The following is a 26,349-nucleotide window of genomic DNA, read 5'->3' on the forward strand; positions in this document are numbered from 1 at the left end:
CCCAAGTCTCTTTCCTGCTGCTGCTCACCCTTTCAATTATCCTTCAGCCCAGCCTTCAGAGGTACCTGGTGCCTGATTCTTTCTTGGGTTCTGCTCATGAAATCTGCTTGCTTCTTTTCAGGTTTCACTTTTTGTGAGCTCCAAGGCTCAAGTTTATTCACTCTGCTAAGTTAATTAACACTTAACATTGTGATTTCCACCTTTTTTTTTTTTTTTTAATTTTTTTATTTTTTATTGACTTTGTAATAATATTACATTAAAAATATATATGTGAGGTCCCATTCAACCCCACCCCCATGATTTCCACCTTTTAAAATTATGGTGATGTCTCTCAAACCACTGTATCCTCTTCTGGCTTCTTTATTTACAGGTTTATACCTCTTTCTTCCCCTTTCTTCTTATTTAGTGGGTTTTGTTAAATGTTTTATAGGTATAAATAATATATGGAAGGTTATAAACCAAAATATTAATAAGGTGTACCTCTAAAAATAGAAAGGAGAAAAGAAAATCAAAGGATCTCCATTGTTATTTTACCAAATTGGTGCCTTTTGTATTACGAGTCATGTACAACTTTCACAATTAAATAACTTTTGAAAAGTATAAGCCATTATGAAATATAATTTACACCCATTACTTTTCACGGAAGGCAAGGTACTGAATCGTTTTCATAGAAAATGTTATAATATTAATAATTCAAAGTGTGTTCTAAGGGTAAGTTTAAATATCTAGCAAAGCAGGACACATGGTTAAGTCTAAATGTTCTTTAAATTATGTCAAAAACAGATAAGAGGATGCATATTTGCTATATCAAGACAATCACCCCACAACTCTGAACTGATCAAAGTGCTTGATTTTCAGCCACAGGATAGGCTTTTGGCTTACCTTCAATAAGATACTAATAGCACAAGCCATGCCTACAGAACCAGCTCCAATAATGGTGATCTTACTCTGGGAGATCTTATCTTCCGCAATTACATTCTCAATAAGCTGTTCCTTGACAGTTGACATTTTGAGAACCTGGTGGGGATAACGCAGTTTCAGTGGAGTCAAACTCTCTAAATTAACCACTCTCACACCTATCGATGCACTAACCTCATTGAACATCAAACTACCTCTTGAGTTTGGAGAAAACTGGGGCTAGGGATGGGGAGAGGAAGCCCAAGAAAAAATTTCCTGGTCAAGGCGTGTGGGGAAAGTGCAGGAACAAGGGGTAACAGCACCAAAAGCCTTTTGGCTTCTCCCTGCTCCCGTTTTCCTCCCAGTACCAGAAGCTCACACAGGCTTTGCTTAGTGCAACTCCGTAATTCGGCCCGAAAGCACACTGACGGCCCTTAAAGACCGCAGACGAGCGAAACAAGAAAAACCAGCGACAGCAGTTGAGCCAAGCCCGGCGGCCGTTACGACCGCAGGATCGCCACGCACGCACGCACGCACGCACGCACGCACGCACGCACCCTCCCGCGCACGGCTCTCCTTCGTCAGCACGTAAGCCCAGACTAGCGCAGGCGCATTGGCAAGCCCTTGAGACCTTTTTTACCTGAGGGACGCTGTTGGTAGCCGCTGTATTGATTATGTAAAGAATTCTAGAGCGTGTTAGAGAGGGATATTTGAGTTTTGTTTCATTTTCCTCTGTCAGCCAGTTTTTAGGGCCCAGGGTTCTTTGGAGAACGATCACTACCCCCCGACTGCCAAGGGGCCAAGCTTGAGGCTCTTAGGGAAAAAAACAACCCTGGTTGGCCTTGCGTTCTCACAGCTCACTGGCCTAGTACAGTGCCCTTAAGGGATTGCTTCCAAATTAGTCTGAAGCGACGTGGATGGTTGAGGCGAGACTGAAGATGAGCTGCTAGTTTGGGAAGTTCCTCATACGTAGTGCCTGACCTGGACCGACCTAACTTGCTTCTCTGAGAGTGCATGCTGCGAGGACCTAGGCCCCAGGATGAAAGAAATTCACTGAAAGGTGAGCATCCGATCGACCACCCTGAGGTTGAGGAACATACTTTTTGATGCACTTACCAAGCCCGTGCCCACACATTTCTTTATAGGGATTTTTTGTTACATTTTTAAAATTTAAGCTCTGTAACCCAACACTGAGTGCTGAGCCCTTGCGACTGATAACTATGCTTATGAGCCTGTGTGCCTGAAATATGAACTAGACTTAGAGCTGCAGGGTGCCTAAGAATTACCTCCTGAAAGCCTCCATGTTGCTCAAATGTGGTCACTCTCTAAGCCAAACTCAGCATGTAAATGCATTACTTTCCCCTCAGCATGGGACATGACTCCTGCGGATGAGCCTCTCTGGCACTGAGGGATTACTATCAATCACTAACTGGTGGTACAACTAGAAAGACACCTTGAATAAAAGGGTCAACTCAGACCAGAAGAATATCTCAGCCTACATATTGGATCAAGTGTTAAAAAACACTTTTTGACCTTGAATAAAAGGGGAAAATGGCAAAGACAAATGAGTTTATTTGGCTAAAAGTCTTCCAAAAAGAGTCAGGAGGTCATCAGAGGGGTCATGCTTACGCATACCTCAGCAGGACCCCAGAGAGAGCCAAAGTAGATACAACCCTAGGTGCTGGTTCTCCTGAAGACTACAGAGATCCACAGGGTATATGGTCATGGCAGATGGAGTTGGAGTTCTGTGCCATGTCAGAGGGCCCTACTTTGGAATTTGTGCCACTGAGTGTGATGGAGTTGGACTCAGATGTGACCTTCCTACACATGCCTCTTGTCACTTTTACTGAACCTGTGCTTGGTGCTAGGGATGGTGAGTACTCAGGTGACTTGAATCTCTGGACTGCCCTTGTGTCAGCTGGGCCCTGAGCCTCAGCAGAGGTGCAACTTCTGCTCTCTGGTTCATTGGATTTTCCCAGGTCAGCTAACAGGGAGGTGAAGATGGTCAAACACCACACCAGGGAATCCAAGAGTGCCAACAACTGCAAGCAGAGGAATTGCATCCATCATCCATGTGGAATCTAAGCCCGCTCTTGATTTAGAGGTGGAGTGGACATCACCATCCCAGGGTCCACAGAATGGAGGAATAAAATATGGATTAGAGTGGGCTTATTGATATTCTACTATAAAACTATTGTGGCTAGTAATAGAAGAAATTGTAGCATTGAGATTGAGAAAATGACCACAGTAGTTGCTGAGGGCACGGAGAGGGAATAAGAGCTGTGACGTGGGGGCATTTTTGGGACTTTGAGTTGTCCTAAATGATATTGCTGGGTCAGATGCTAGACTTCATATATCCTGCCTTAACCTACTGAATGTACTGGGGGAGAGTGTGAACTACAGGGTAAACTATTATCTATGTGGTGCATCAGTGCTCCAAAATGTGTTCACCAAGTGTGATGAGTGTGCCACAATGATGGAGGAGGTTGTTGGTGTGGGAGGAGTGGGATGGGGAGGTGGGGGGGGGTATACAGGAACCTCATTTTTTCATGTAACATTTTTTTTGTGATGTATATATCTTCAAAAAAATACAATTTACAAAAATAATGGGGTGGGGGGTGGGGAGCAGGGTATATGGGGACTTCATGTTTCTTTTAATGTATTTTGATGTAACGTTCTTTGTAATCTATTAACTTTAAAAAGTGTAAAAAAAAATCTGAGTGCTGAAATATTTAAGTTTGAATTTCTCTTGAAAGAACAGAGAGTAGTAATAAGAAGGAAAGTTTTCTACCTTAGTTTTCTAAGGGTACTTTTCATTTGTACCAAGAATTTATTTATAACTAGAAGGCAGCACTACATTTGAACCTTTTCAGAATCCTAAAAGATAATCCATTTCCTATGTGATAGTGGAAGTGGGGTGGGGTTTTTTCTTTGTTTGTTTGTTTGTTTAATGTAGTGCTGATCATGCAACAGTCCAGTTTTAAGCCTTTGATGGCTTCGTGTTATCCTTAGGATACCAATTTTTTACCACAACCTCAAAGGCCTTCAGGATTTACCCCTTCAATCTTCTTTCAAGTCATTCTCCTTCTCACCACATTCCTCCTCCAACTAGCCTTTAGACACCTTATCCCTAGCTCAGCACTTTGTATAGATCCCTGAATCTGGAAGGGTCTTCCCCCAGTCCTTCACAAGGTTAATTTCTCATCTTCACTTTGGGGCATTAATGGCAAGTCCTCTACTTTTCCTTGAACATTTAATGTGCTGATTACCATCACCTCTTGTACATCTTTCCTATTTCTCTATGGCACTTTTTGTAACCTACTTCCAGCTCTGAGCTAGAGGCCACCTATAGCAGAGAAGAATGGGAGCCCCTGTTGGTCGTGTACCACCACTTACATATGTGCTTCCACATTAACTCCAGGTTCTTGCCCTTCATTTACCACAGAGCTGAGAGGGAGATGCTGTTGGTATAGGAGACTTCCAAATTCAAGCTCTCCACCTGCTTCAGGCCTCTGGTGACCAAGAAAGGTGTCATCTTGATAGTAACCAATCTCCTGCACTAGGTGCACCTATCTACATGTTCCAAACTTACCATTTTGCTCACTTAATTACATTCCAATCTCTCAGCCTTTGGATCCCCTCATCTACAGTATATTAGGGCAATTCTGGCATCTCAACCTCAGGCAGTGTTGGCAATCTTTTGGTCCGTGTTTTAGCCAACCACCCCAACAAACTGTTAGAACCCTTTCTAACCCCTCAAGCTACAACACTGAATCCAGAATCTCTGCTTAATGGGCCCATGTCAATAAATTCAGCCTGATCCAACTTTATATTCCTTCCACCATTATACCATACCCTTAATTGCTATTCCCACACATACTCCCCTGATTTCTTTCTATATAAATTGGAAAACTCATGCAGTTCTTTCGGAGTATAACATACTTCCTCAGGGGTTACACTTTGTACTTCACCTTCGGGAGCTTGTTGTTACTTTAGTCTTGTCTGGAAGAAAAGAGGAGAGGTGGGGTGAATAAGAAGAAGCATTAGAAGTGTCTTGCAAGCCAGTTACCCCGTAGCATTCCATTGCAATTCCATCTAATGAGACAGGATTAATCTCTTCAGGTGGTTTGCTGTGCTAAGTCAGCAATCAGTTGCCTCGAAGGGAAGGCAACACAGAACTTAACGGAAATAAAGGACAGGGAGAAACATGACAGAGGGACCAAGGATGGAACCAGGGGGCTCACAGCTTCTGGAACTGAGAGGCTTGACCCTAGTTTCCATCATATTTATTAAGAACTTCAAAGCAACTGTTCCTCATCAGCACCACAACATTTACAATAATTGGCTACAAGTGCAACAAATAGGGAACAGGTAAGCCAGTTTCCCACAACAGAGGTTGGATGGCAGATTCCACAGGGCAGGGTAGATTTTGGGTGGTTGTCTCTTCAGGGCAGGGAGCAATTCTGGACCTTTGGGGTAGGCTAGAGGTTCCGTGGTGCAGGCTTAACATTGGGTGGTTGGCTCTTCAGGGCAGGGAGGAGGTTGGGTGGTTGTCTCCTCAGGGCAGAACTTTACAGGCTTATCTGACAAAGTCTCAGCAGAATTTAGGGTTTCAATGTCTCCACTGTCATCATCATCAACCTGTATGTCTCCATCCCAGTCCTCAGGATTCCACTCTTTTCTAATCAGTGCCCTCACTTTAATAGCAGACACTCTGCAAGATTGAGATTTTAGTTTCCATTGTAACTCTCCTACTTGCACAATGAGACTTGAGTCTGATTTTCACAGATCTCAAGTGTGCAGCCATGTGAGACAAGATTTTCTTTCAGGGCATACATAGAACTTTCACATCATTCACATGGTGCTTAAGTTCCAAGTTGGAGGACTCTCACTTCCAGACTTTAAATCACAGTACCTAGTTACAGTGCTAAAAACAGCACGGTACTGGCATAAAGATAGACACATAAACCAATGAAACTGAATTGATGGTTCAGAAACAGACTATCACATCTATGATCAAGTGATAATTTTTCACAAGGCTGTCAAACCCACACAGCTGGGGCAGAACAGTCTATTCAAGAAATGGTACTGGGAGAACTGGATATCCATAGCTGTAGCAGTTTGATATTATTGATGAATTCCAAAAAGAAATACTAGATTATGTTTGTAAACTGGTCTTTTCCTCTGGGTATATTAGATTATATTGGATTCAGAGGTTTACTTGATTAAATAATGATTAAGGCTTTGATTGGGCCATGTCAGTAGGATGTGGCATCCCTGCCCGCTCAGTGGGCAGGGACTCACAGAGAAAAGACATGGCAAAGGACAGAGTTGGAGTTTTGAGCTAGAGCCCTGGGAAGTAAGCACACAGAGGAGCTTGGTCATGAGGAAAGAGAGAAAGGCCCAGAAAGAGAAACAAATCATTTGCTTACAGCTGACCTTGTTGAGAGAGTCAGAGCGTCATAGTCTACAGATGACCTTGTGGAGAAAACAGAGGGGCTGAGCCTAGAGAGAAATGAACCCTGGGAAGAGAAGAACCCAGGGAGCCTGAACCCTTGCAGATGTTGGCAGCCATCTTGTCCAACATGTGGCAAAAGACTTTGGTGAGGAAAATAACTTACGCTTTATGGCTTGTAACTGTAAGCTTCTACCCCAAATAAATACCCTTTATAAAACCAACGAATTTCTGGTATTTTGCATCAGCACCCCTTTGGCTGACTAATTGCCAAAAGAAATAAAGAGGACCCCTATCTCATACCTTATACAAAAATTATCTCAAAATAGATTAAAGACCTAACTATAAAATCTACAACCATAAAGCTCTTTGAGGAAAATGTAGGGTAACATCTTTTAAGACCTAGTGAATTCTTCAACCTTACACCAAAAACACAAGCAAAGAAAGAAAACTTGGGTAAATGGAACCTCCTCAAACTTAAACAGTTATGTGATTCAAAGGACTTCTCCAAGAAGGTGAAAAGGCAGGTCACTCAATGGGAGAAAATATTTGGAAACTATATATTGAATACGGATTTGATTTCCATTCTATATAAAGAGATCATACAACTCAACAATAAAAGGGCGAAATATTTAAAGTGAAGATTTAACCATGGGTCCGCAGACCCCTTGCTGGTCCATGGAAAAGATTTCAGAGGGTCCATTAACTTGAATTGAAAAATTTTTAAAAAACCGTTATTCTTGTGGGGATGTGTTGGTTTGGGTATGATACATTTATTAAATAATACACAGTACACTGTAGATTTAGTAAAGGGTCCATGGTTTTCACCTGACTGGCAAAGGGGTCCATGCAACAAAAAAAGTTAAGAACCCCTGACTTAAATAGACATTTCTCCAAAGAGGAAATAAAAATTGCCAAAAAGCACATGAAAAAATGTTCAGAATCACTAGTTATTAGGGAAATGTAAGTCAATACGAGATAGCATCTCACACACCATAGAATGGCCATTATTTAAAAAAAAAAAAACAGCAATAATTGCTGGAAAGGATGTGGAGAAATAGGAACACTCTTTCACTTTTGGTGGAAATGTAAAATGGTGCAGCCTCTGTGGAAGACAGTTTGGTAGTTCCTCAGGAAGCTAAATCAGGAACTGCCATATGATCCAACAATTCCTCTACTAAGAATATATCCAGAAGAACTGAAAACTGACGTGAACAGAAATTTTCTCAACACTGGTCATAGTGGTGTAATTCAGTGGCCAAAAGATGGAAACAACCCAAGTATCCATCAACCGATGAATGTGGTATATACATACAATGGAATACTATGGTGCTGTAAGAAGAAATGAAATTGGGAAATACATGAGAACATGGATGACCCTTGATGACCTTATGTTAGGTGAAATAAACCGGACACTAAAGGACAAATATTGCATGGTCTCACTAATAGGAACTAAATACGAAGAATAAATGCATGAAGCTAAAAGTTAGACTACAGGTTATTAGGAAATAAGAGGGTCGAAAGTGGTACTGATGCTTAATGTAGTTTTAACTTTGACTATAAAAGTGTGGAAATGGATAGTTGAGGAACACATTCTTTTATAGTGAATAGAACTAATGCAGCTGGTCTATAAATGGGATTGTGGCTGAAAGGGTAATCTAGGAATGTAAATGCCAATAGAAAGAAAGCTAGAGAATCTAGGGACTGAATAACATAGTAAACTCTAAAGTGAATGAGAATTGTGAATAGTACAAATACAGGGGAAGTGGACATGGCTCAACTGATAGTGTCCGCCTACCATATGTAAAGTCCAGGGTTCGAAACCCAGGGCCTCCTGAACGATATGGTGAGCAGGCCCACACGCAGTGCTGCCAGGCAAAAGGAGTGCTGTGCCACAGGGGTGCCCCAAGCACAGAGTGCACCCCTCAAGGAGAGCTGCCCTGCATGAAAAAAAGCACGGCCTGCCCAGGAGTGGTGCCGTACACACGGAGAACTGACACAAAATGACACAATAGAGTTTCCCAGTGCTGCCTGATAATGCAAGCAGACACAGAAGTATAGCGGACAGGGATCAGATAACAGCGGGAAAGGGGAGAGAAATAAATCTGTAAAATATGGTACAAATACAAGAATGTCCATTTATGAACTAGAACAAATGTACATCACTATTGCAAGGTGGTAATAATATAGAGAAGCATGGGGAAAATATAATATAGCCTATGGGCTATAGTTAACAGTAATACTGTTAATATTCCTGCATCAATGCCAAAGATGAACTGTTAATGGGTAGGTATGGAAAAAAATATACCAAATATATGCTATAGAACCATATTTAGTGAAAATAGTCTGATATTATCTCTTATCTGTAAAAAACTATCCATAACAATGAATTGTGTTGGTGGAGGTGTATTGTTTGGGAATTCCACACAAGTTCATGATTGTTTTGTAAGTTCACAATCTCTCTAATAAAAATATATTTAAAAAATAATAATCAGTGCTGTCCAAGAATAATAGCCTAATGGCTCTCAAAATTTTAATGAAAAAAGATGTTATAATAAACTGACATTGTAGTCACTCTTTATGGTTTATTTGACATTTTTGAGGTACGACACTTGAACAGTTGGTTGCATTGTAATAGGTAATTTTTTTTTTACATTACATGGCAATGTACACTACTTTGATACATTTGGTACACAAAATAAGATCCTTTAAAATAGTTATGCACAAGACATGCAATGTTGGATTTACACATTGGAGTTCAGGATATGATTGATTGGGAGGAAGGAAATTACACGAGGCATGTTAGGTAAAGGAACCAGAAGGTATAAAATACACAGTAACCACACTTTCTTCTGGTTTGAAAGGCAGCTTCAGCATGTGCATTGGCACTGGTGCCTCAGACATAAACTATTTTATATAATCAGTTTGGGACTATACAAGATAGGTATCATCTTCAGTATCAGTAAATACCTTTAGGGTTTTAAGAAACATTCCTATGTCTAACTTTTTTCCTAGGTCATCTTACTATTACTGCCGTAATCCAAGATCAGATAAAAAGAACAGGAACAGCCCCCAACTAAAATCCTGTTGTAGCTTAAACAATGAAGTGGTACATTAGAAGACTTTAAAATTGTAGCTCTTTTTGGATCCCCCAAAGTGTATCTGCACTCTTCTTCAAACGGCCTTCTTCTTCAGGAGTCAGAGTCACCTTGACAACATCTGAGATACCATTCTGTCCCAAGACGCAAGGAACACTAAGGAAGACGTCATCTTTTATTCCATAGAGTCCCTGATGATAAAATGAAAAATATTTAAAATTTTGTCTTTGGCTTCTGGGTCTTCCAAGATTTTCATTCTCTACTATTATGAAGCCTATATAACTTGTTAAAGAGAAACTCCTTATTCAGATTTTCAGTAATGATATGATAAATAAGCAGTATTTTTACAAAGCCATTAAAATAGCATCAAGAGTTCCATTCTAAAATAAAATCTGAGCTACTGCCATTATTCAATGCTTTCCAATTTTTGCAGTAATAACACTTTGGTAACTCTAACTTAAGTGTGCATTATATTTTTGCCAAAGGGGAAAAACATATTTCTTTTATAGGCTTCCACCTAACTTAGTCTAAGTGAATGAAGGCATTTTTCAGTCAAGTTATCAAGGATCTGTGTGCTCAACTCAGTGCTAGTGAACTAAAGTTCAAGTATTTCTTTCTAAAAAAGAAAGTTGCAAGTGCATTAATTTATTTCACTTAATGATTTAAATCAGTGATTGAGGACTTATATTAATCTAGCTGCTTTCTCAGAAGACCCTTACATAGGAAATAATGGCATTTGAATATATCACTACAAAGACCTACCTTAATCATGGTGGAAACAGGATGTACACGTCTAAGATTCTTCATTATAGTTTCTGCCAAATCTGCCACAGATAACCCAATGGCCCAGGAGGTATAGCCTTTCAGTTTGATCACCTCATAAGCACTGTAGGGTAGGAAAAAGGAGGAGAAACAAAACAAAGTTTGTTTATAATAGATGCCACTAAGTTGCATTAAACACCTAAATGTAACCCTTGCACAGTATACCATAATATATATATAAGGATGTTCATAACAGTGCTGCTAGTAATAGCCAACATGTGGCAATAAGCCCAATGCCCTCCCAAGAGGAGTATTGGTAATTGACAGCTATTGTTTTAAAGTTCTTGAGTTGGGTGATGGAGTCACAAGTTTTATTATTTAAAAAGTTAATTAAGGTGGAGTGGGTGTAGCTCAAACAGTTGAGCACCCACCTACCACATGGGAGGTCCTGGGTTCAGTTCCGGATGCCTCCTGAAAAAAACAAACAACAAAAAAACCCAATAAATCCAACTCAGGGAAGCTGATATGGCTGGGTGATTGAGTGTAAACTACCTGTATATAAGGTCCAGGGTACATACGAAAATAAATAAATACACATAAGAGGGTCTTGCATAGATCAATGACAATGTGTCGTGACTGAGAATTATTATTCAATTCAATTCTATAGACCTGCAGTCCACACGAGCACATGGTTTATAATAATGCAACCATGCTGAAAGCTTCCCTCTTTCAAAAATTTCTAACAGTAATCATTTACATTTTAGTACCATTTTCCAGTTCCAATTTCTAATACCAATCTAGACACTGCTTAGAACTTTATAATCATCTGAATAAACAAGATAGCTGTATATCTTCTTCTCTGTATATCCAAGTATATATAATAGGTACTTGGATTTAAAAGCTCTTATTCCTATCTGAATGAATCAAATATGTTGAAGTAAAGACTGACTCCCAGAGTGGAGTTACATCTAGCTTTATCTTAATAGTTTACAATACAAGCACAGAAAGATTTACCAGTCTATAAATTGAGAATTGTAGTAACAACAACAAAAAAATATGGTAGCATTAATAAATGTCTGCCATTTTTAATATCTTTACCACTGTTTCATTACTATCTTTATCAAAGTTTAAGTTTTATGTGTGTGACATGGGACATTTTGGGGACACTGGAATTGTTCTACATGATATTGCAATGACAGGCTATTATACGTTCTGTCAAAACCTATAAAACTGTGCAAAATGTAAACCATAATGTAAACTATAGACCATTTTTAGTAGCAATGCTTCAATACCTGTTCATAAACTGTAACAAATGTATCACACTAATGAAGGATGTTATTAACGGGAAAATGTGAGAGGGGGAGGAGTGGAGTATATGGGAATTCTCTAAATTTTTGATGTAACTTTTATGTAATCTAATTTTTTTTTCAATATATAGTAATAAACAATTATCGCAAAAAACTAGTAAAATAAAAAGTTTTTTCTCTAAATTATCCAGATGCAAGCAAATGGTATTAAAATACTAATCTTAAAAAGAAAAATAAATTTTAATCTACCATATTGCCAAATTACGAGATCTATTACCTGTCAACCACCTGTTTGTGAACCTCTTTCCATTGTTCCTTATCTGCATCAGTGCCTAACTCAGGGTGCAGATTTTTCAAGGAGACACCAGCAACATTCATTCCACTCCACACAGGCACTAAAAAGAAAAATAGTATAGAAAATACTATTTCCATCCATCAGCAGAATAGTAATTCTGACCCGTTAAAAATTTTTTTTTTTAATCTGGCAAGAGTTATGTCCTTTTGGCAGATGGTCAAGAGTGCCAATGTTCAAATCCTTAAGAGATTTCAGATTATATAAAATTTAGAATTTTCACTATATTCTAACCTGTTTTCATAGATGTTTAGGACATATATTTGAAATACATAGGTCATAGGAGCATTTTCTTGACATGAGGAACTCTGAGAATTCTGTATAAAATGTACATCTTTTGACTGTGATAGAAGTTCCTCTACAAGATACACTCTATTTGTATTAACTGACCTTTTCTGGAACAGACAATTCAAGTCGATGAGTAGAGTTCAAACAAATGATAAACAACTATGACAATAAATGACTAAGGTCATCCTAAGAACTACAATCTTACTCAACATGTCCAAGGTAAGAAGTTAAAGAAACATCATTCCCTATTCCTCCCACCATAAAATGTCATGCAAAATGGCTAAACTCTTAATAATACATAGCATTTGATATCAAAAGGCAGATTTCTGTGAACCATTCTAATTTAGTATCTAATCATGAAACCCAATTTCTTACACAATCTTTTTGAAAGCCAAGAGAAAATAACTTATACTTACCACTAGAGTCTCCATGTTCCCCAAGGACCCAGCCATGACAGCTGGATGGGTGAACTCCCAGCCTCTCCCCCATTAGGTAACGGAACCGGGCTGAATCCAGATTGCAACCACTTCCAATAACACGGTTTTTGGGAAAGCCACTTAGTTTCCAAGCCACATAGGTCAATATATCCACTATGAAGAAAACATTTAGGCAAAGACACTAGGTGAATCACTAAACAATGACTGGCTCCTACAAGATATATGGGTCTATCTGAAACTTGGCATTGGTCAACAATAAATACTTTCGTCGATATTTTTTAAGCCTCTATACTATGCATTAATATAGCAAATTCATTAATTATTCAAGAAAAGTAATTTTATAAAAAATAAGCTGTGTATCAATTAAGAGAATAACATAAACTCAATACTTATCCAAGATCTTCTCAGGCAAGAAACTAATTTTAAGTTCCAATTATGTTCAGAGGGATTGTACTCCCTAATGAATGTTTTTTTTCCTTATTTCTGCCCCCCCCCCCATGCCCCATTGCCCCCATTGTCTGCTCTCTGAGTCCATTCACTGTGTGTTCTTCTGTGTCTGTTGTATTCTCACTAGGCGGCTCCAGGAACCCATCCTGGGACCTTCCGGAGTGGGAGAGAGGCAACCATTCTCTTGATCCACCTCAGCTCCCTAGTTTGCTGTGTCTCATATTGTCTCTTTTCTCAATCTCTCTTTTATAGTGTCATCTTGCTGTGTCAGCTCTCCATGTGGGCTGCACCACTTCCTAGGCAGTCTGCCCTCCTGTGCATGGCTGCGCTCCTTGTGCAGGGGCCACACTCCTTGCACACAGCAACACTCCACGTGAGCCAACTCGCCACACGAGCCAGGAGGCCCTGGGTATCGAACCCTGCACCTCCTATATGGTAAGCAGAAGCTCTACCCTTTGAGCCATATACACTTCCCTTAATTAATGTTTTAATATTAAATATTTTACAAAAATACACAACATCTCTCAGGAGGGAAATGAAAAAGAAATAAATGCTTATGCAAAATATAACATGTACTATCAGTTTTACCATAACTCATCTATTTTTATGCAATTAAAATTCTCACCTGGATTGGAAACAATAAGCAACTTGCAGTTTGGGCTGTATTTTACAACATTAGGAATGATGAATTTAAAGATGTTTACATTACGCTGGACCAAATTAAGACGGCTTTCTCCCTCTTGCTGACGAGCCCCAGCTGTGATGATAACCAGCTTGGAGTTTGCAGTCACACTATAGTCTAGAGGAAAGGGAAACAATGACCAGATTAAGATCCTTAGGCTGAAAGGAATTAAATTTGATACTCATATCATCTCCTACGTATCCCATAATTATTTTGCTACCTGAGCTCAGTGCTCAGTAGAAATATTCTTATTTCTACTTAACTGTTGTCAGAGTAGCCCAGGGACAGGCTGGTTTTTTTTTTTAAGCATAGGAGTCTTTATGCTGAAAAAATCATGTCTTGCTTCTAGATGCCCTATGCAAAAGATGGCTAACCCAGGGATGGAGATGATGGAGTCACCTACCACTTATCAGATAATTGAGCAATGATTTAAGAATCAAAACAGACTATTTGGGCCTATTTCCAGGTTAACTGGATGTTAGGTGTGAAAGGTTCAAGCCAAGAATATCTGCTGAAACTACCCTACTCTCAACCTTGTGTTAGCTTGTATAAGGAAATTGAGATGTTAAGTGTATTTGGTTTTAAGTTTTTGAAGTAATGTGGTTAAATTATGAGGAGGAGGTTTTTAGCTTTACTAATTACATTCTAATTCAGATGCCTTCCACATTGACAGCTTGTATTTCCACTTAAAACCATATACAAGAAATTGAAACTTTGATAACCATAGATAACAAATGTTCCAAGGCTCTCCTACCCTTTACAAAGAGAAAATCTCTGAATAGCTAGGATCTAGAGCCTGATGAATTAAATCTAGTATAGACTATAATATAAACTTTTTGAAATCAACCTTTGCCAGAGACAATTTTTGGTGTTCTAAGGAAAAGGGTGCCATGTTGGAGATCCATCATCTCTCCCTTCAGTTTGTCTTCTATGACATCCACAAGTGCAAATTCATCTGCCAGTTCCTAAAAGACATAAAATTTTTAGTTAAATGGGAAATTACTATGTCCAAATTTTTAAAGGGCATGCAAAATTTCCATATTTAGGGCATAGGAGAGTCCTGCTACTTTATTAGTATCAGGATAAACTTCAAAGTAGAGGCCCTTATTTAAAAAGCTGACTCACAGATGACCCATGAAGAAACACTGACTCTCTCCAGCTATTTCCCTACTGCAGGAACCTGTGCAGGAGGCTCTACCACCACTACTGTGGAAGTAGAACATGAATTGGCAGAAGTTAGAATAACTTTCAATTATGTAAAATTTCTCTATTTACTCTCCCCACATTTACACATTAATCTTAGGTTATTTTTAAATAAATAGGTGATGTCCTGTATCAAGACTTGGAATTACAAAGTGGTATTCTGGATCATTCCCTGGTTATGTGTTTTCCACACATGGATGAACATTGACATAAAGATGGATTTATACAGATAGATTTGTGCCTTGCATAATATTTGATTAATAATATCCTTGCAATTGAACTTACAGAAGTTCACAGGTGTTATCTCAGAGTAGGAGCACCAAAAAGAGCTTTAATACAAATGGGATGTAGACTGTCATCACCGAAGATGTTCTACTACCTCAAAGCATCTATCCTCAAAGCACATACAATGAATGGTCGGGAAGTACCTCTTCTCACCCACACCTGAATCAGAGGCCATTCCAGAAACAAAAACCCAGGAGTTCATAGGTATGGGTACAAGTAGTCGGAGAAGAAGACAGACAGCATCAACTTCTGACACTGCTGGGTAAGGAAATTAAGGGTTTGGGTATTATGTGGCTTCTCCTAAGAACACATAGAAAATAAGCAGTATTATTACCTCTGCATAGCTGATTCCTGCCTAGAGTCCTTTCTCTAATCCACTTCTGTTCAGAAACCAGAATTCATTTCACTTTCTTATTAGGAAATCCTAATCTGAACTGAAAATATTTTAATATGGTAAGCTACCTAAATTTATTTTTCAATATGCCAGGTAAGAATACTGTAATAAGATGTTCTTCTTTCACAAGTTTTCTTTTTCTAATTAAATTTTAGTTCCATAGTAGGTAACAAAAATTGCTATCCAATGACAGGCAATGGGGGTTTGACTAGGCAGTAGACTTAAAATTTCCCACATTCAGTTTGATTTTAATTTGACCAGATGTATATATTGTTTTCAATTAAACTACTTTTAAGAGTTTTAGCTTGTTTGCAGACACGGTCTCTCTTTTTCCTTTTAGGACAATCCACACCTGCTAATACAGCATAGCAAATTCAAGGAACCAGATCTCTAGATTCAGACACCCTTTTGGCATAGCATTGTGTTTCAAAAATTTGTTTCCCATACAGTTCTTTGACTAAATCTAAATGTTTTTATATAAAATGTGATGTTGCAATTCTTCATGTAGGAGTAAGGGGTCAGAAATCAAGGTATCTTTGTTCCAGAGTAATGGGCTCTCACTTACCTTCATCAGAATACTGATGGCACAGGCCATGCCAACAGCACCAACCCCAACAACTGTAATCTTATTCTGAGGGATCTGTTCTTCCTTAAGGAGATTCTGAATCAGCTGATCCTTGAGAGTTGCCATCTTAGATTTGGAATGGGAAGGAACCTATGAAAGGAGGAAAACATGCAGTGTCACTGCATCCTCTTTATTTAATTTTTTAGTCTTATTTTATATACAAAGAACAAGCATTGTTTTAATCAGGTAGATGTCCTGGACAGTCCATTCAAGGAAGATCAATTAGTCCAACCTGATGACTCCTATATCCTTCACGTACTGACAGAAACAGGTCAGTAAAAATTTATTTAGGAAATGGGGGAAAGCACAGGGCTTGCTGAGGAATGGGAAAGACGGAAATACACAGCAAGATTTGGTGCGGGCCCCTCTAGGCAGAGGAAACCTGCATCCTCTTTAAATAACTTTATTAACCAATAGCTGTTCTGAAAAAGGTTTTCCACTTCCTTTGGGGTACTTGCGGAATCACATGGGATGACTAAATAATGGATGGAAAGGGGACAGAGTTAGCCAAAGGAGCATTAAAAGGCCCAAAGCTAAGGTCTGGCCTGGTGTGAAGGACCTCACCTTGGCATGGAAAAATAATATCGACGTCTCCGTGTAAGTATAGCCTCCGGAGGGTTCGCTCATTTGGTCTATTAACCCCAAGCGGGGTAAGCCCTTCCTCAGACAAGAACAAGATCACCGGGAGCCCCCTCCCAACTCTACCCCAGCCACTAAGATTCCTGCCAAGCTCCTCTGGCAAGGACCAGAAGTACTGCGTAAAGTGCCATTAACTGCCACAAAGTAAAATCCGGAGGAAGTGGAGGCCAAGTGCTCTGAGCTCTGCGCATGCGCGCCCACTCCCTCCACCCCTTCCCGGGTGGTGCTGGATGAGCCGCGGCGACCAGAGCAAAGGCTCTGCCTGCAACTGCCCGCGACTAGGAAGCTTGCGCCCATGCGCATTTCAGGGCGCCAGGGACAGAGTGGCTAAGACTGCGGGCCGCCGAGAGGTGCACGGGGTTGGAGTGCACACGACTCCAGGCCCCACCCGTTGGCCCAGACAATCAGACTATCCGGAGTTCTGGGTCAGAGCGAGGTAGGACTCGGCGTCAGGCGAACTAGTGCCTGGAAGCAGGCACAAGCAACCTGTAGCCCGCTGGCGCGCGGCCAAGGCCAGACTTTTTAAAACACAATTATCAGAAACCAGGGGCCTGTTAACCAACCGGAAGCGAGGCACCTCGTGTGGCTTCAGCCGTGATCTGTTGCAAATGGATGACGCCCAGTATGAGTAAATTTTGTCGGTACGGGAAATGCAGAAATAACTGCAGAGGGCCTAAATAGCAATTTGGTGTAACCCTAAATTTCCAGGCCCCGGGAAGGGATCTTCAACTCTGCTAATTCAACAATTCACTGCATTCACTGGAGGGACTGTTACAAATTGCATCCGGAAAGCACCTCGTCCCAAAGGCCAAAAATATTCTAGAGAACCTCCAAGCAGTCAGCCAGAGACACCAAGCTAGAATCGAGTCTCTTCTTACAAATTACTGCTATTTCTGGATAGCTCTTGTCAGGTTTCGGCAGTCTGGCCGGAGGGAGTTCTTGCAGAAATCTGGATTCATCAAAACCTCAGCCCTGGCTCCAGCGCTCCCCTCAGTGTAGGGCTGGGGAAGTGAGTTGGTGAACCAGGAGGGTGTTCTAGTGGCCGGAAACCGGCATGAAAGAGAAATCTACTCCTCACCTCTGCCACTTACCTTAGATAGACCTAAGGCTGTACGCGTAGGTTACCCATTTATCAAAGTGGGGGAATGGACGGAGTATATGGCAATTTTGTACTTTTGCATATTTCCATAAACCTACAACTGCTCTAATAAAAATTTTATTTAAAAAGGAGAGGATGGTATCCGATTATCCATTGACTGTCTGAGGTGCCGGAAGGCTGAGGCTGCCTGCACCCCACCCGCTCCCGCCCCGCAACGCTGTGCCCATACACCAGCAGCTGCTTAAGTTAATAAAATGTCATTTGCACAAAGAGCAACCTGTAATCTGCAGGCAGCAGCCGCCCCCACGGAGCCCATCCCGCAAACCTCTTAGGGGAAAATGCGACCCCCGCGGCGCTCAGCCGCAGGCAGGAGCCGGCCGGGACAGGCTAGGCAGTTTCGGCTCTGTGGGCTCCCGGAAAGAACCTAGACTTTGAACCGAGAGCTATCCCCACCCTTCAGACCTCTCGAAGGAACCGTGCCACTCCTTGTCCTTCCGCATCCACGTGGGCTTCCCATCCCAGGGCGGGCACCGACACTTACTTGGCTCCCCACCCCGAGACCCCACTTAGAGCAAAAGCAGAGGGCAGCGGGCTCGGCGCTCACGCCTGGCCGGGCCACCGCCCAAGCCTGGAGGCACTGCGTCTGGAAAGCGGCGCCTGCGAGGGCACACTAGCTGAGTCTAAGCACTCGGACAGGCCGGGAAACACCCTGCGAGCAGGGTCCGAAGGAGCTCGTTTTCCCGCCTCCTCGGGCGCAGTGCGCGCTAGGCCTGACCGTACCGGGACTACACGTCGAGCGGGCGTCTGCTGCGCACGGTGCTTGGATCCAGACTGGGCGGCTGCAGCTCCGGGACTCGGGGGCGAGCGCAGGAGGAGCCTTAAATGGAACCACGAGGCTGACGTCAGGACCCGGAGCCCGGCGGACGTGCAGGAACCCACGTGTGGAGCGGCTTGGGGGCGGGCGCCGAGCCGGGCGGGGCAGCTGCTAGGCCCCGGCGACGAGCACTGCAGGACAAAGAACAGGCTGGCCTACCCCCGTGCGCCGGGGTGTCTAAGGGGTTGTCCAGAGGAACGCGGCTCTCCAGCTACAGAACCTCTAGCCAGAGGCACGAGCCAGAGTTAGGCAGACCCTCGGTTTTCTCTTTGGTAAAACTTGGAGGTTACTCTTAGGAAGTGCCCAGAACAACTCCTGGTAATTAATAGGCACTCGACAAATATTCGCTGAAAGAAAAAAGGAGAGAAAATACCTAACACAGCGTCAGTATGTCCTTAGTCAAGTACACTGATCTCCAAAACTTGATGCTGTTTTTTGATGCTGCTTTCTCCCCCGCTGCTAAGCCTTCCAAGTGCCACAAGTCTGCCTTGGCCTCTTGCTAAATTCTAAATTACATCCATGTCTGTTTTCTCTTCTGCCCACTCCATTCCAGCATCTCCATTTGCGGTTTTTTGCTTTTCTTTTTAACATGCCGTGTTGTTTTCACCCCCGGGCTTTTGTTCCTGCTAGTTCCTTTGAATCGGCCACCCTCGCCCTCCATCTCTGCTGCCACCCGCCCCTCCCCCCCCCCCCCTCCTCTCTGCTTGCACCACACTGGTCTGTGCATCCTTCAAACCGGCTTGCAATAGGGGCAAGCGTGGCTTTGCTTCCCTCCCGTATGGTGACAGGACACGGAAGGGTCTAGTTCCTCCCTGCACCCAACTCTGAAAGAGCAATAATTGTGGGTTTCCTGAAGGAAAAACTTTTAACCTCAGCTCCTCCAGAAAATCAGGGTATCTATCTAGCATGTCCAAACAGTTCCCATTACTCTAGGAGGCCCAGGGACCTAGGCTCTCACCCAAAACACACAGCTGGAAAAGCCAAGGAGGGTGTGGGGGCCTGCACAGGTACTCCAGGGTCCTTAAGAGCAGGGCAGATTGCAACAGTGTCAGTGGTTCCTCAGTCTTTGCAACACTGTCCCCATTTGCCTGTGTTTACATATCTAATGTGACCGCAGCAGCTGGGAGGAGATGGGCAGAGGGCTGAGAGTGGAAGTTAAGCTGGGGAGATAGATTACAACTCAGCTGGAAGGGTTGGGGTTTGCTCTTCAATGGGATAACCTCTGGAGACAGTCTAGGCAGAGTTTCTCTTAAGGCACCTGAAACAGCTCACTGCTAGCACAGCTACCTTCTTACACAGGCCATCAGCCTCTTTTTGACTCCACAAAAGTGAATGATGCAAGTACCATTTATTGAGCACCTACTATGTTTCAAGCAGCAAGATACACTATGTATATACTCCACTTTGCTTTAATTCTTTAGAGTAGGCATCATTATCCTCATTTTTCAGATAAGAAAACCAAGGCTCAGAGAGCTCATTAACTTTGCCAAGGTCGTGCAGCTGGTAAGTGACCAAGCTGGGATTTTATAACCCACGGCTGACTGACTAGAAAGCTTCTGATTTTCTTTCTACAGGATGTTGTCCACTGTGAGGGGCAAGAAATGATCTAGGATGCCCAAGCCAGTCCCCAGGCTCAGAACATTAGGTTTTCAGTGAGAAGCAGTGGGTGTCAGTCAGTCCACACAGTAGAATTTCTGAACTAATGCCAAAGTAAAATGTTAGGCTCATGGAATGGGTCAGAAAACAGTTACAGAGGGCAGAACAGAATTCTCAGATCCAACCAAGTGTCCCTTGGGAGGTGACCTTATTAAAAGGGAAAAATCTGGGAAGCAGACTTGGCCCAGCAGTTAGGGCATCCGTCTACCACATGGGAGGTCTGTGGTTCAAACCCTGGGCCTCCTTGACCCGTGTGGAGCTGGCCCATGCGCAGTGCTGATGCGCACAAGGAGTGTCGTGCCACGCAGGGGTGCCCCCCTCATAGGGGAGCCCCACGCGCAAGGAGTGCTCCCAGGAAGGAGAGCCGCCCAGTGAGAAGGAAAGTGCAGCCTGCCCAGGAATGATGCCGCCCACACGGAGAAATGACACAACAAGATGACACAGCAGAGAGACACAGATTCCCGTGCCTCTGACAACAACAGAAGTGGACAAAGAAGACGCAGCAAACAGACACAGAGAACAGATGACCGGGTTGGGGGGTATGGGGAGAGAAATAAATAAATAAATCTTAAAAAAAAAAAAAGGGAAAAATCCCACAAAGTAGTAGTTTGGCCAGAGGACAGACTGGCTACAGAGAATGGACATACTCAGCACCCCCTGAAAGATTTTCCTAAAATGGGCCGCAAAATGGTGTCTACCCAAAACACCGTGCCTAGGTGTTCTGTCATTCAGTATGTGTTTGCTACACTCCTCCTCAAGAACTTTCAATGGCTCCTTATTGGTTCCAGAATAAAACCCAAACTCCTTAGAAAGGCACATCAGTGTCCCTATCACCTCTCTGGCCTTCTCCTACTTTCCTTCATTCTTCACACATGCCAGTCCCAAGGCAACTGACCACCACGTTCCACAAGTAAGCCATGTGTGGTCCTACCTCCTGCCTTCCCCCTATGCGGCTCCTCAGCCCTGAACGCCCTCCCCTTTGCCCACAACTCCTGTCCCCCCAAGTCCCACATATTCCAAGGCTTTATAGTAAACTAATTCTTACTACTGGAAATCTCTCTCACTAGACTGCAAGCTCCTAGTGGACAGAAACTTTCTCAATGATATCTGTATCCCCAGCACATACATTTATTGGTTTAATAAATGTATTCTGAGTTAAGTGCCTGCTTTGTAAAGGGCACTTTGTAAGTGCTGGGGAATCAAAAGTGAATAAGAAAATTTATAAGCCTTCAAAGGCTTTACCATATAGGAGGAGAGACAAATAACATAGTTAATAGTTAAAATGCAAGATAGAATATAACACTGCCACAAAGAGGTAGAAAAAAGTGCTCTAGTGTCCAGAGGAAAGAGAGGTCATTTGATCAGGGCTTTTAGAGAAGGCTTCCTGGAAGAGGTACCATCTGACCTAGACCTAGAAAGAGATTTCAATTGGTGAAGATCGCATATTGAGAAAGAGAATACAGCATGATTATGCATGGAGGCAGGAAAGTACAAGGTGTGTCTGCTGAGTCTTCATCTTTCAATGGCAGACTAAGAAATTTGGGCTTTCTTTGGTGGTCAGTGGAAGTCACTGAAGTTTTTGGAGAAAGGGAGAATTAGGATGAAAGCAAGGAGGTGAAGAGTCTGCAGAAAGGAGGGAATCTTGCTTTGTAATAATAAATAGCATGAAACACAGATTATATACAGTCCATTCACATCTGTACAGAACATACACTTGTCTGAAACACTACAACACAGTCCCATGGCCCCTCGGAAAACTCACTGACAGCCTGGTTTTTTTTTTCACCTTTTCCATGGTTGCAAAATTGATGATTTTCCTGAGTTGCAGGGCCCAAGGTGCAGACACCCTCATCAGCATACGTCCCTGCCCGACCAAGGCCAGCTGTGTACATCCAAAGCAGAAGTTCCTCTGTCTGGCGAGAGAGCTGCCACTTGCCCCTGGGAAACTGTTTGATGTCATTTCCCCTCAACCCCATCCATCTCCAAGATGGGAGTGGAAGCGGAAGACTCCACCCCATCTCCTTGGTTCTCCTGGCTGGCATCTCTACCGGTACTCTGATGCCTTCCCCCCTCCCCATTTCCCCCTCTTCCATGTTGGGCCATCTTCAGCCTCTAGATGCTGCCTCTGTTTCCCCTCTTTGCTTGGACTGTCATCCCCTCCAGAGTTCACTCCTTACATGATTCCCTAACAGAACCACCCCAGAAACTCTAGATTCTCTCCCAGCCACTTCCTACACCAGAAAAGAAATGGAGTTTTGCCATTTTAACTCCATCTTTCCCTGGCAGGCCTCAAGGGTTTTTTTCCTCATTGGCAGGTTCCAAGGCAAAGACTCTCACCAGCATATAAGTGGATTCCAAAATCGGTGCTACAGAGGGAGTCCCAAGGCCCCTCTAAGCCTAGCAGTCTCCATTGTGGGTGCCCACAAGTTCAGAAAGCGTACCTTGTTCACAGCAGGACTGGGGAATGCAGTGACAGCCTTTCTCTCTGGCACCTTGGGTGGTGTGGCTTGGCAGGGATGAGTAGGTGGCCTGGTAGAGAAGGGACACACTGGCCTGGAAGCCAGGAGATAGGGGTTCTTGCCCCGGCTTTGTCATAGATCCCTGGGTCACATTGTGGCAGTCAGATTCCCTCTGTAGTCTCAGCATAATTGGCTGTAACTATGAAGGCCTTGCTCTTCCAATTCTAACATCCAGGGTGTCTATGACCTGTAAATCAAGCCTCCACACACTCATTCACTGTTACAATCACACGGTGAGAGAAGTAAAGCTGTCCTCCATTTTGGGAAGTGATCTGGAATAGAAGCAGATAGTCAAGGGGTCTGGCCCCATCCATGGGAACAGGTAATCCATTTCTGGTATCCCCTTGTGTCCCAAACCTAGGTCCAAAATTCCCAAGACACCAATGGGTGTTTAATTTGTTAACAAAAAACGATCTCAGGGAAGTGAGTATGGCTCAAGCAATTGGGCTCCTGTCTACCATATAGGAGGTCCAGGGTTTGATGCCCAGGGACTCCTGGTGAAGGCGAGCTGGCCTGTGTGGCGAGCTGGCCCATGCGGAGTGCTGGCCTGTGCAGAATGCTGCCCTGCGCAGGAGTGCTGGCCTATGTAGAGAGCTGGTACAGCAAGATGACGCAACAAAAAAGAGACACAGAGGAGAGAGAATAGGAGATGCAGCAGATCAGGGAGCTGAGGTGGCGCAAGAGAATAATTGCCTCTCTTCCACTGTGGAATGGTCCCAGGATCAGTTCCCGGAGCCGCCTAATGAGAGTACAAGCAGACACAGACAAACACACAGCAAATGGACACAGAGCAGACAGTGGAGGGAGAGGGGAGAAATAAATTTGAAAAATCTAAAAAAAAATCTCGGGGCTTTGAAAGTAAATTACGGATGACAGGGCCCCTCTCTTTGAATGCTTTGTAGATTGTTTTAGATCTTTCCTCACCAACTGAGGAATTATTTTCTATGCTGTAGCCCTAAAAAGAATGGTAATTTCCTAAGAAATACCAAGAGGATCAAAGCCAATTAAGAGTGTGAATACAACAGAGATGTCCGTTTTTAATTTCCTGAGGTTGGGTCTTCTTAGCCGTGCAGCTGCTGACTGCAGTGCATCCTCACTGTGGGTCTGTGGGCCATGGTTTTTGTTTAAACCATTGTATACAGTCACTCCTCCAGCCACATCTCAGAAAATGGTTCTGCTGGAAGAGGCTCTCTGCCCTTGTTGTTTAAGCTGGCTTAGAAGACCCTGCCCTGGGAATGCAGCCCCTCCTCATTTCTCCAGGGCACGCAGAAGGGCGTCTGGCTCCACTGGGGAACCTGGGGCTCTGTGAGGAGCATCAAAGGAAAGCTCCGCATTCGAGGCCATGTTGGGACTGGCGCAGGCTTGGAGAAGGCTCCCTCTGCAGCTAGAAAAAGCTCACTGAGTCTTTCATTTGTCTATAGGTCAGGACGGCTTTCACATCCAACCCCTCCAGGTACTTTCACCACAACCAGGAGAGGAAAGCAGAGAAGGAATTTTCAGCTCTGTTTCTCGGGTGAGGCTAACAGACTACAATAAAGTTAATTGCCCTGGGCCACACAGCTGGAAAACAGTCAGGTGGATTTCTAGCCCCCAGATTAGTTTCCCGCCCACTACACTGCTCTGCCCCCAGTCTTTCCTGGGAAACCCCTCAGCCCGGAAGGTCAGTAGGAAAGCAGCCCTTTGCTTCCTGGATGTCAGAAGACAGATGAAGTAGAAACTCCCACAGCCCTCTCACCAAGGGCTGCAGCAAGGTCCGGCAGCTCGCCTGGCCCGCAGGGGTGCGTGGGGCCTGAATAGACAGGTCCCCTCTCCCTGGGGCTCAGCTAGCCTTGCCTGGCTCACGGGTTTCAGGACCCAAGCGCTGCCCTTCTGTTCGAGCACTCTTGCAGCGTCAGGCCCTTTCAAATGGCATTTTAAATTAGCTCATGCACCAGTTTTAGCCACAGAGGGCATAGGAGCCTAGGAGAGGCCCTCCCAGCCTTGGCCTCCTTTACCTCTGAATCAGAGGAGACCACCAGCCCCTCACGCCTGTCCCTGCCTTGTCCACATGGGATGACTTCTCAAAAACCCTGTCCAGCCCTCCCGGGCAGACATTATTCACACAGTGGGGAACCAGGGCTTGGAGAAACACTCTTGGCTCCTACAGCTGCAGCGTGTCAGTGGTGGCCACTAAGGGACTGGAACAAGGTTTCCCCCAGTCTAGCGCATTCTCCTTTGCACCCGGCCCCACAGGCTCCTCGCCAAGCCCAGGCTCTTCCCTGGCGCTGAGGGCGTGGCTCTCCCTCCGGGCTCTGACTCTGCGGGGTTTTTCCATTGCAGCAGAGCCTCTGCCAACAGCCCTTGCTCAGGGCTGGCATTTCAGTGGTGAGGCTTCACTGGGCCACAGCCAGTCGTTGCTACCGGGCGGCAGTTCTGGGAGAGCTCCCAGGGCACCCCGCCTCAGCCTGCAGCCCTTTCGGCCTGGCCTGCATGCTCCTGATGTCACAGACCATCCCCCAAAATTTAGTTTGTTTTCTTGCACTCAAATTCTTCCTCCCACTTTGCTAAGGAAGGCTGCCTGTTAACTACAGATGGGCTCTGCTAGCATCACCATGGTAACCAGGGACCATCGCTTCCTGCCTCAGGCCACCGTCCAGGGCCAGCAACCTCGGCAGGGCTCATTTGCAGAACCCGGGGCGGGGGCCGGGGGGGGGCGGGGTTGGGGGAGAGAGGGGGAGTTGGCTCTTGCCACAGACCCATTACACCCCACTGTCATCACTGGATTTGGGGATAGCCCTAGGAGGCAGCCCAGCTGAGTGACCCTGGAAGACTTTCGACCCAGCAGGAGTTCTTTGAGAGAAGCGGCTGCCTCCCTCCCATTTGGAATTGGTTCTTCAATGCAGGCTAGGGGCTCTAGGTGAAAGTCGAAAATTCTAGTCTGATGTCGGCTTTAGACTTTGCTCTGCCCCGGGGTGGGGGTGGGGGGATGGGGTAGGAGTGCAGGGGACAGATTGCAAGTGATTAGGCAATAAACCCATTTCCTTGTCGCTTCCCACCCCCCACAAGGTAGGCTCTGGGACAGCTGAGTTGCTGCCAGGCTCTCGGCCTGCGGTGGAGGGGTGGGGGGTGAGGGGTGTGCGGGGGGGGGGGGGGGGCAGGGGGGGGAATGGGGGTGTATTTATCACTGGGAAGCAAAAGACGCCAGAGCAAGAGGGTAGTCAGCAGGAGCCAGCGAAAGAGCAAGAGAGAGGAGGAAGGGGAAATGGGGAGGTGGCCTGGCAGGCACCCCAGGAGCAGAGATGGACTTGACCCCATTGCTATCATCTCCAGCACTGGGGACATTTCTTTAGA

General features: G+C 44.0%; 2 protein-coding genes and 1 long non-coding RNA gene across 5 annotated transcripts in view; 1 reads left to right on the top strand and 2 right to left on the bottom strand.

The window, feature by feature from the left end:
- The window catches only part of LOC101433367 (L-lactate dehydrogenase C chain), a 57,731-nt gene extending 56,323 nt beyond the window's left edge, over positions 1 to 1,408 (bottom strand). Inside the window, exons 1-2 of one of the 2 annotated variants that reach the window (XM_058305658.1) lie at positions 1,277 to 1,408; positions 883 to 1,017 (exon numbers count right to left, since the gene is read on the bottom strand). In XM_058305658.1, the coding sequence (XP_058161641.1) occupies positions 883 to 1,008 (126 nt within the window). In that variant the 5' untranslated portion in view covers positions 1,009 to 1,017; positions 1,277 to 1,408. Of the gene's footprint in view, positions 1 to 882; positions 1,018 to 1,092 lie in introns of both variants that reach the window. The other variant, XM_023586297.2, reaches the window with a different exon arrangement.
- A 61-nt stretch (positions 1,409 to 1,469) lies between these two features.
- LOC105745309 (uncharacterized) lies at positions 1,470 to 18,101 on the top strand. The gene is made up of 4 exons (XR_009187625.2): positions 1,470 to 1,957; positions 13,296 to 13,478; positions 15,216 to 15,475; positions 15,948 to 18,101. It is a non-coding gene; the product is annotated as an uncharacterized lncRNA (long non-coding RNA).
- Positions 8,853 to 22,310, bottom strand: LOC101433806 (L-lactate dehydrogenase A chain). 2 transcript variants are annotated; one of them, XM_058305656.2, is made up of 9 exons: positions 22,287 to 22,310; positions 18,751 to 18,975; positions 16,173 to 16,322; positions 14,573 to 14,690; positions 13,669 to 13,842; positions 12,576 to 12,749; positions 11,797 to 11,914; positions 10,213 to 10,336; positions 8,853 to 9,641 (listed from the first exon to the last, which is right to left on the bottom strand). In XM_058305656.2, exons 1-9 carry the CDS (start codon positions 22,293 to 22,295, stop codon positions 9,477 to 9,479), a joined length of 1,257 nt encoding a protein of 418 aa, XP_058161639.2. In that variant the 5' UTR covers positions 22,296 to 22,310; the 3' UTR covers positions 8,853 to 9,476. The 2 variants fall into 2 exon arrangements, with proteins under 2 accessions (XP_058161639.2, XP_058161640.1); XM_058305657.1 differs by lacking the exons at positions 18,751 to 18,975; positions 22,287 to 22,310 and adding an exon at positions 16,797 to 16,876.
- Positions 22,311 to 26,349: the final 4,039 nt, after the last annotated feature.

This window comes from Dasypus novemcinctus, chromosome 10 (genome assembly GCF_030445035.2).
Source record: "Dasypus novemcinctus isolate mDasNov1 chromosome 10, mDasNov1.1.hap2, whole genome shotgun sequence".
Lineage (NCBI taxonomy): Eukaryota > Metazoa > Chordata > Mammalia > Cingulata > Dasypodidae > Dasypus > Dasypus novemcinctus.

Coding starts and splice junctions, on each gene's coding strand:
- LOC101433806 (XM_058305656.2), bottom strand. Junction 16,323..18,750: donor CCGCTCGACGTGTAGTCCCG/GTACGGTCAGGC, acceptor CTCCTTTCATAG/GTTCCTTCCCATTCCAAATC. Junction 12,750..13,668: donor GCTTATTGTTTCCAATCCAG/GTGAGAATTTTA, acceptor TTTTCTTCATAG/TGGATATATTGACCTATGTG.